The sequence below is a fragment of the Pelophylax lessonae genome (genome assembly GCF_965119305.1).
Source record: "Pelophylax lessonae genome assembly, chromosome: 2".
NCBI classification, from domain to species: domain Eukaryota; kingdom Metazoa; phylum Chordata; class Amphibia; order Anura; family Ranidae; genus Pelophylax; species Pelophylax lessonae.
Window position 1 is genome coordinate 652,797,549 of NC_138769.1, and position 10,645 is coordinate 652,808,193.

Below are 10,645 nucleotides of genomic sequence, written 5' to 3' on the forward strand. Positions count from 1 at the left end.
GGTAGCAGCAACCTCTGAAACTAACTAATAGTGTTGAAGCATTGGTTCCAATCTCAGCCGGCTCAGTAGGGACCGGACGAGATTCAAACCATGTATGAGAAGTCTGATTATACTCAAGTTGATTGATCTATTATTTGGGTACAACCAGCATGGCTGTTTTTACATGTGTTTATTGCCAGCGGCTAAAGATGCTAGCAGTAATCACTGTGTGTCCTCCTCCTGGCCACTCGTTTGAGCAAATATCCCCCCCCCCCCCCCACATGGTCATACTTATAATAAAGATGTAGGTGTTTTGTTCTTCTGTGGCCAGGAGTAGTTTTGATTTTCTGGTGATTTGTGCATAACTGCCCCTGTACTTGCAGTAATGGCTACACTAAGAACTGAGACAGGTGTTCTGTTTCCCACTATGACTAGACCAGTGAGCATGTATAGTTAAGTAGAGTCCATGATCACCCAGAAATTCAAAACTGCTCATAGTCATGGCAGCACATACCAGATATTACCTATGTAAGGCCCTGTTCACACCTGAGCGTTTTTCATCTCGTAAAACGCTCATCTCTGAAGTCTCAAAATGCCCAACAAGCAAAATCCCATTCATTTCAATGGCCCCTGTTCACATCTGAGCGTTTTGTCATCTGAAGCAAAATACCTGAAGCTCAAAAAAGTACATGAGCTTCTTAGTTGGCAGATTAAAAGCGTAATAAAGGTTTTTGTTAGATGTCCAAACACCAATATGTCTGAAAAAATGCCCGCTAAAACACCTGAAAAACACCCAAAATAAAACACCTGAAAACTATACACTCAGGTGTGAATGGAGCCTTAGAGTATGGCTTTGCACAGGAAATTGGGGTGCAGATTGGCCTTGAATGTGCACAAGTATGTGTAACATACTTGAAGTTTTTTAAAGTTTTGAAAATTCAGCTTTCTACGTTGTTTTCCAATGTACACCATAATAATAATAATACTATTTTTGTATTAACATTTATTTTAGACTTTATTTATCAAAAAATGAGCTGGATAATCCCCACAAAGAGAAGTCTGGAAAAATCTACAGTGAAAACTTTGCAGTGGAATTGAACTTTGAGTCATGATACGATGTCTGATCCTCAGGCACATTTCATATATCTGATCTTCACTGTGACATGAACTGAAAAGTCTGAAAACACACCATGTGCCATATTTTATACTGTAATATTACTTTTATACTAGTGTTTATATGTATATATTATCATTGCTGTAAAGATGTAGGCTACTTGTCCTCTTTTCAGCAGTGATTGGTTCAATACGAAACTATTCTTTGACTATGTAACATTTTTATACATGTCTATTTTTTATAACTCATGTACAACATACTATATTTTGTGTTAATATTGTGTTTAGTAATTTACCCCTCAGTGAAAAAACAACCTCTGTAAAGTGCCCCATTGAATTACTTCTATCGCTGCTGTGTTTGTCAGCATGCTGGAGCATCTCCATTACATGGTAATCTCATTAATGATTTTTAATGACTCAACACTGGGAGGAGCACAGAGTGAATGGGTATTGTTACAGTGGTGTATACACCACTGAAAACTCTCGGCGTCTAAACCTGGATATATTTTTGTGATATATATATATTCTTAGTAGACATGTGCAGAAGGGAAAAATTTTTTAGTTTCAGATAGATTTGTTATGTTACTAATTTTGTTTTGTTGATTTGTTTCAAAATTAATTTAGCTTAGTTTCATTTAATTTATTAATTTTCTAACGAATTCCAAATTTTAGATACGATTCTAGCTGGTTGTTAAAGAGCGGGCTGGGAAGCCGGCCGACGCGTCCTTAACAACTAATGAGTTATCAGCTTTTACCTGGCTTCCCAACTGACAGCTGAAATGTAAACAAAGGGCCGGCAATAGAAAATTCAGAAAACAAACAGCATTGCTTCCCTCCAAAATCCATTTCCATCCCAGACCCTTATCCGAGCCCGACAGGCCAGGAAAGGGGGGGGACGAGCGAACCACATGCCCTCAATGGGGGGGGGGGGGACTGGACGGTGCTTTGGGGCAGGGAGGCTCAGCCCCCGGGGGACATTTTTTTGTTTTTTCCTAATAAAGGAATTGTCGAAAACTCATGTTGTGCCCTTATTCAATTTTTACACTTTTATGGTGAATGAGTAGGGGTACTATGTATCCCATACTCATTCACACGAGGGAGGCCAGAATCTGGGGGCCCCCTTGATAAAGGGGGCTTCCAGATTCAGATAAGCCCCCCGTCCACAGACCCCACAGCCACCAGCCAGGGTTGTGAAGGAGAGGCACTTGTCCCCATCAATGTGTGGACAAGGTGCTTTGGGGTGCTTCAAAGGAGCCCCCCATGTTGAGGGCATGTGGTCTGGTATAGTTCAGAAGGGGGGTGCTCGCTCCTCCCCCTCTTGCTAGCCTAAATTGTGGCGTGGGGTTCCCCTTAGAATCCATACCAGCCCTGAAGGGCCTGGTATGGGTTTGGGGGGGGGGGGTGGCATGTCTTATTTTTTATTTTTTTAATTTTCTATTGCTGGCATTCTTTTGTTTACATTTCAGCTGTCAGTGAGGAAGCCCGCTAACAGCTGATGAGTCATTGGTTGTTAAGGATGTGGCGACCGACTTCCCACCTCGCTCCTTAACCAGCTATTCTTCACACAGAATTCTAATTGGTTGATCATTTTTCTACTGATCTGAATTTGAATAATTTCGAAAATTTGAAATTCGTTAGAAAATGAATAAATTAACGAATTTTAACTAAATGTGTTACTATTTCGTCATGAGATTCGGACATCCGAATCTCTGAATAAGCAAAAATGTGCTTGAATTTACATTCAGACCGAAATGATTTGCACATGTCTATGTGCAGAACAAGATGCGTTCTGTGGACCATATGTGGAACTCACCAATCTATATGCAGAGAGGTGGAATAGACCTCATTGTAATAGTAATGATTAAACCCTAAGTCCCATTCCGAGGCAAAAACTGCAACAGCGCAGAGAAAATAATTCTCATTGTCCAATACCATCTTTTACAGCTAACTAATGTTCTGGTTTCCTTTGTAGCAGTAGCTCCCTATAACATTCTGACTTTCTTATCTTACAAATAAGCCCTAATACTGTCACCTCAACTATTTACTGTCACCCTCTATGCAAAGCAATACAAAGCTTTTGTGTATAGTAATTCTTTGCTCAGGAAGAAATTTGAGTGCAGCTCTAAAAGATAGTAGACAAAGAGTAGGAATATACTCTTGAAAGTCTCTTATTATTTCCCCTTCCGACCCAGAATGCACAAAATCTTAGAACCTAGAATTACAAAATGCTGCCCATCCACTGTGAGCACCTCTTAAATGATGGACACATAATCAATGTTCTATGGTGGTCCCACACAATTTCTCCAGGGTTTGGTAACAGATTACAACATTTTTATATGATAACATGGATATTCCAGTAACAAAAGATCCTAAATTTCAAATGTTTAAATACATTCAATACCTGTAAAAGTACTCTATAGGGTTTACATATAAACTTTCTTTATATAGAACCTAAAAATACTATTAAAAATCGTTTATTTTAGTAATGTAAATATGGGGTATTGCACAATAATGTTTCATATTTATAGTGACAATAATAAGGTCTGACTGAGACTGGGTAAGGAGGATATGGAGCAGTTTTGAACTCAGTTCCACCCCTATTTTTCCAAATTTACAAGTCTGATACATTCCATACACATTACATAAAACCTCAAGCACTAAAATAACCAGCTCAAACAGGTCAACTTACAGGGGAGGACTGGGTCGGGGGGCAGGGGGGCAACTGCCCCCTGGGCCGCTCTGATGTCCTGTAAAGAGGCTGCACTGCTTCCGCCACAGACATGCCTAAAGGATTCCTGGTGAAGAGAAGTAAAAAGTCTCTGCCACTGACCTACTGAGTGCGGGATGAAGACAAGGACAGAGCGCTGGCCGCCCTCCCCAGCATGGATGGTTTAAACTGTGTCTGAGCAGGGGCCGGTTCCATGCCTCACTTGAGACTCTCCTCCCCTGGCCAGCCCCAAACAAGCTGTCCCAGCTCCCCCCCCCCAACCGCCCCCTGCTGGCCAGGTTGGGAACCCGGATACAGCCGGTGAGTAGAGAGTACCTGGAGCAGGGCTTCAGCCTGAAATGGGGGTCAGGAGGAGGACGTGAAGAGGGAGAGTGGGAGGGGGGCTGAGTCGCTGCATCATGGGACTCTGGTTTGTACTTGCCCCCTGGGCTAAAGGTTGCCAGTCTGTCCCTGTCAACTTAAATAAACAGTACTTACAGGATTTGTAAGCCTCAAAGACTTATTATGTCAGTTAAACTGGCATCTCATAAGACTTCTAGTAGGGCACTGCACAGGTTCTAAGGTATCTTGACCATAGAACCAGAGACTTAATAAAGTCCTACCATAAAATAGTTCTTAAAACATTCCTTGGTGTGGTGCTTTTTGTAAATGGCTAATAGGAAGTTGTAAAATCTATTTGCAGGATGTTTTTTTACACCAGCACTTGCTAAATAAGTCTAGCAGCAATACACATTGATATGTTTTGTTCTACCTGACCCAACACTTTCCTTTTCATACAAAGACTCTGAGCTCTCAAAATGTATTCATGTTCCATAAATTCTGATATGATTTAATTACAGTCATAACAAGTACTTACCCAAATGTATATGAAACATGTATACCAGATTGTGCAGTAGTTTAATTGGGTGCAATACATATCCTAAGAAGAATGGGCATAAGATTAATATCATATTTGATATCTATCAAGTTGTTATTTCATTCTATTTGATAATACATTTTGGAACTGTACAACCGTCACTGAGGGAGGATCCACTAAAATATCATAAATGCTTCAGCACTCCTACCTCCCATCCCTCAGCTCTCCTGAATGGCTTAGTGACACCTCCTAGAGGGTTCACAAAATTGGCAGCTGACAGCTTTCAATTTTACATCAAAACCATGCCATATTACTAAGGGTAATTTATGAGAGCCGATGACCATAATACATCAGATTAGGCTTTTACATTTAATCCTGTTTTTTTTGCCGTTGTGTCCATTTTGTAATATCTTTTCTGTAAATAATTTTATTGTTACCTTTTTTTCCCTTTAAATAAAAACAGTATTTAAAAATTAAGTTTATCTCTAAATGCTCTACTTTTCTAAAGAATTCTGGTCTCATGAAGAAAGTTACCATATTTTAAAACTCTGTTCCTGTCAGGTGTGACAGCGGGCGCAGACATTTCCTAAATGTCAAAAATGCTATAGCAGATATTGTGAACAGTGCATGTTTCCCGTAAAACAAGTGGCAGTTATTGTTTGTAAAGGATTAACGGACCCCAATGATAATCGCTCTGTCTGCTGGCGCTTAGAATATTGTCCCATGAGCTAAAAAATATTAGTGCAGGATGAGGCTGCAACTGCTATTGTCACAACCCGCAACCCTTTGATTGCCCCTGATGTTAACCCCTTCCCTACCAGTGTCATTAGTACAGTGAGAGTGCATTTGTTTAGCACTGATCACTGTATTAGTGTCAATGGTCCCCAAAAAAGTGTAAAAAGTATTTGGTGTCTAATTTGTCTGCCACAATGTCGCAGTCTTACTAAAAATCGCTAATCACTGCCATTACTAGTAGAAAAAATAAATAAAAATTCCATAAAAATATCCTATAGTTCATTAGTTTGTAGACGCTATAACTTTTGTGCAAACAAATCAATATACGCTTATTGGGATTTTTTTTTTTAATTCTATAAAATGTAAAAATTTGTAGCAGAATACATATTGGCTTAAATTGATGAATACATTTGATTTTTTTACATTTTTTATGGCAGAAATGTAAAAAATATATATTTTTTTTCAAAAAATTGCAGAGGTGATCAAATACCACCAAAAGAAAGCTCTATTTGTGGGAAAAAAGGAAATGAATTTTATTTGGGTACAGCCTCGCACATCATAAATAAATTAGTGCCGTATTGCAAAAAATGGCCTGGTCATGAACGGGGGTAAACCTTCCAGGGCTTTAGTGGTTAAAGTGATACTAAAATCTCTGAGTTTTTTTGTTAAAAATAAAATAGCAAACAAGTTATACTTACCTGCTCTGTGAAGTGGTTTTGCACAGAGTAGCCCCAATCCTCCTCTTCTCGGGTCCCTCTTCGGCTCTCCTGGCCCCTCTCTCCTGTAGAGTGCCCCCACAGCAAGCAGCTTGCTATGGGGTCACCCGAGCCACAGCTCCCTGTGTCAATTCAGACATGGGTTTGTGGCCCGTCCCGGCCCCGGTACCCTCTCTCCTCATTGGCTCACTGACTTTGATTGACAGCAGCAGGAGCCAATGGCGCTGCGCTGCCGTCTCAGCCAAAAGGAGGGGAGTCCCAGGCAGCCGAGACACTCTTGCAACTTTGCTGGATCGAGATGAGCTCAGGTAAGTATTGGGGGAGCTGAAGGGGGCTGCTGAACACAGAAGACATAGAATGTATTAGGATTAAAAACCTTCTGCCTTTACAACCACTTTAAAATGTAGTAACCACTGTATACAAATGTATAGAGTATAAATAACACAATAAAATGTTTTAAAGGGCTGACAAACTAGTGTTGCGCTCCCATCCTTTCAACACTTTAGGAAACTCTTCCAAGGGTTGAGCAGGATACCACAGTTGCTGGCGAGCAGCCTCTAGGACCACACACCACTCATCATGTTATAACATATCACCATTAGGTGACACATTTTGATTGAATTAGGATAAAAAAAACCGTCTGACTTTACAACCACTTTAACTAAACAAGCTGAAGTTAGTTGCTGATTGGCACAGCTGCACCAGATTTTCCACTATCCGGTTTTAGTAAATCAACCCCATTATGTTCTGACGAAAATCCAGTTTTTACATTTTCATGAAACACAATAATAACATAAATCAACCCCAATGAGCAAATGGATTGAAGATTCGATTAGAGAATGTCTGAAAGAAAACCTCTGCTGCTGTGCTCTCCTGGAACAGCTATGTCATTACTGCAACTTAAAATAAATATTTTGTAAAATAAAGATTGTATATGTAGTGCTAACCCCTGGAGGGCTGCTGATTTTTTCCGGTTCTTTCTCAATAAGTACATTATTGAGGCCACTTGTCCACACAAGAAACAATTGAAGTCGGCTCTATTAAACAGTCTAGAGCAGGGGTCTCAAACTCTGTTGCAGAACTACAAGTCCCATCATGCCTCTGCCTATGGAAGTCATGCTTGTAATTGTTAGCCTTGCCTCATGGGAATTGTAGTTCTGCAACAGCTGGAGGGCCACCAGTTTGAGACCCCTGGTCTAGGGGATGTCCTTACAAAGTTTTTTGCTTGCAGAACTTGAAACAGTGTAGGGATTAGGCCATGGGATACTCCATAATGGTTAGCAATTGGCTGTGGGAGGACAATGTTCTCTCTAAGCAACTTTAAATGGCGGTCAGCTGGAGACCATAAGGCAAGTCTCTTTGGCATCTGGTTATCCAGCTATTGGCACCCAGTGTGATCTCATGAACACTGCAGAGTACAGGAAGGCACTCTTCTCTAAGTTCACAGTCCAGGACGCTGCTGAATAGAGAGAATGGCCAGTATCTGAGACCCTTTGAGAGCGGGCTCAGACCAAGCAGCCTCTGACACTCACCTTTCTAAAAGCACACAGTCACCAGGAATCATTTCAGGGTCATTACTCACAAGTCCTCAGGACAGCTGCTATCTTTCAGGCTCCTCCATACATGGTCCAGTGAGGGAGACAGTCCTTATTTTCTTAAATACTAAAAAAAACACCAAACTCTTAAACTGAATCTCAATGGTAAAATATATTGGATTTCACTCAAGACCGTTCAGTATGAGTAGAATTTATCATTTTTAATTTCTAGCTACACAGTGAAACCTGAAGTTTAAAAACAGCATTTGTTAAAAAATGACACGCAAGAATTACTGCTTTGTGTATGTTAACCACAAAAATTACTAGAGGACACTGAACCATATTAGATATTACAGATGAAAATCAATCAAGCTATATTATGAGTCTAGAAAGTAGGGTGAACAGGTCAGCCAAGCGCTTTGTGCCTAACCGAACATCCACTTACTAAAGGGGACATGGCTCAAGGTGGTTGTAACCCTAGAGATCCTGTTTCCTTATAGCAGATTAAACAGCACAGTGCTTGTGCTGTCTAATGGGAAAATATCCCAATGCCCAGAGTAGAAGAAAGAGGGATCACGCCAACCTAGTGTGGTAACAATTGAGGCTTACCAAAGACAAATGACCACGGTCAAGTGGTCAGAATGAGCCTTAGAGAAGTAAAGGAGGTAATCAGCTCCAATCCAGATTGGTTTACCAATGGGGAATGTCTCAGCAAAAAGGATATCACCTCCAGACCAATCCACTACTTATCATCACTCCAAATTAAAGTACAAAAAAGAGAAGCCAACCATAGTGAAGCCCTATGAAAGTACTTATTTATTTAAAAGTATTGCACTTACATAAGGGTATAAACATTGCGCCAATACAGAGCTCCATTTTTACAGTACATAGAATGTGCTAGTTTCCAAGATGGCCATTGTGGGGCCATGCATGCGCAGTATCGTCGTACGTCTTAGCTCAGCCCAATGCGTTTCGGCATATATGACTTCATCAGGGGTCATTAACACCAGCCCCTCTCTTTTATCAAGACATAACACACTGTGTACCCGTTTGTGTAAAATGATGCCTGTAATTACCTTATCTCAGAGCTTTTCTGGCTGGTCATGTGACCTCCGGCCACTCTCCTCCGATCTAAGGGCTACAGCGGGAAGGGCTTAGCGGACAGCACAACGGTCATGTGACCTCCCCAGCTGACGTCAGAGGATGATCTCAGCCCCAATAATCATTTGCCCTTACTCAAGATGGCCATGACCAGAAATGCTAGGAGATGTTTTTCAAAGTGATTTCTCAACAAAATAAATCATGGAGACAAGGGTGGATGGGGGAGTTTGCTTTGAATATTAAAAATAAATTAAATAGTGTTTTTGGTTGGGTGGTGCTCAGATACAGTGAAGTTCTACATTAAGTTTCCTAAACCATTGTTTATTTGTCTTTTGTATAGTTTGTTATTATACTGCCATCTTGTGATTGTTTTGGTTATTGCACCATCTTTATTTGTTCCTTTCTGTGCCCCTCCCAAATTTGTGATGTATTTCCTGTTCCTTCTCATCATGCTTATGGGATAGGAGATGGCTACTTGTTTTGGCCTCACATGCAATCTGCTTTTTTCGGGAACACATTACCATGTTTTGACCTGCAAATACTGTCTTTTTATTTATCTGCCACAAATTGTTGTCTGCTATACCAACTGCTTCAATAAAGATCCACGCTGATGAGAAAAACATGTTAGGTGAGTTCAGCTATCTGATAAATACTGCCCGCAGTGATTGTATCTGCTTATACAGGCAAGACATAGAGGTCTCAGCAAGGGATAAGTCACTATTACAACAGTTGGAGTCAGAATAGTATGGCAGAGTTATAAACCCTGTCCAATTTTTTTTCTCCATCTGTGTCCCAATGCGGAGATTTCCCTTCACATCCTGTCCCATAGCCAAAGCAGGAAGTGAGAGGAAATCCCTGAAAATTAGGGGAATTTCTTGGGGTCCCCCAGGTCACCAGAACCATTGCCCCATTAGAAGATTCCCCTCTATACTTTTCTAGCTACAACCCAAAATTAGGGATTTTCTTTTACTTTTAACCTCTTAAGGACCGCCCGCCGCAGATGTACTGCGGCAGGCAACCGCATCTGCGCAAATCGCCGTAACTGTACGGCAGTCACGAGCAGGAGGCTAGGGGGCGAGCGTGCGCCGCCTTCAACCCCCGCTCATCAGCGGTGAAGCCGATGCAGCGGGCAGGCAGCTCTGATAGCTGCCTGACACCAGCGATCGTTCCCCGCTGAGAGAGAAGAATGGTCAGCTATTGTAAACACAGCTGACCGTTCTTCTCCCTGGAATGATCATAGAGCCCCTGTGATCCTTCTATATAGGATTACAGGTCTCTATGGTCATTCCACAAGCCATGCCCCCCATGCAGTTAGAATCACTCCCCTAGGCTCACATTTAACCCCTTGATCACTCACAATGTTAACCCCTTCCTTGCCGGTGTCATTATTACAGTAACAGTGCATATTTATAGCATTGATTACTGTAGTAATGTCACTGGTCCCCCCAAAAGTGTCAAAGATGTCAGTCAGGGGTCCGATCTGTCCACTGCAATGTCGCAGTCCCGCAAAAAATCGCAGATCGCCGCCATTACTAGTAAAAAAAAAAAAAAATTACATAAATCTTTCCTGTAGTTAGTAGACACAATAACTTTTGCGCAAACCAATCAAAATATGCTTATTGCGATTTATTTTACCAAAAATATGTAGCAGAAAACAAATTGGCCTAAAATCTTAAAAAATTTAAATTTTTTAATTTTTGGGAATGTAATATACACAGAATGTGAAAAATATTGATTATTTTTTCAGAATTGTTGCTCTTTGTTTGTGTATAGCACAAAAAATAAAAATCACACAGGTGATCAAATACCACCAAAAGAAACCTCTATTTGTTGGGAAAAAAGGACGTAAATTTTGTTGCATGACCGCGCAATTGTCAGTGAA

At 40.9% G+C, this 10,645-nt stretch overlaps 1 protein-coding gene across 3 annotated transcripts in view; it reads left to right on the forward strand.

Annotated features, from left to right (window-relative positions):
- The window catches only part of LOC309545585 (phosphatidylinositol 3,4,5-trisphosphate 3-phosphatase TPTE2-like), a 112,648-nt gene extending 111,083 nt beyond the window's left edge, over positions 1–1,565 (forward strand). For all 3 annotated transcript variants that reach the window (XM_082244816.1, XM_082244815.1, XM_082244817.1), the window contains one exon: positions 992–1,565. In XM_082244816.1, the coding sequence (XP_082100942.1) occupies positions 992–1,091 (100 nt within the window). In that variant the 3' untranslated portion in view covers positions 1,092–1,565. The remainder of the gene's footprint in view (positions 1–991) is intronic.
- The last annotated feature ends 9,080 nt before the right edge of the window (positions 1,566–10,645 follow it).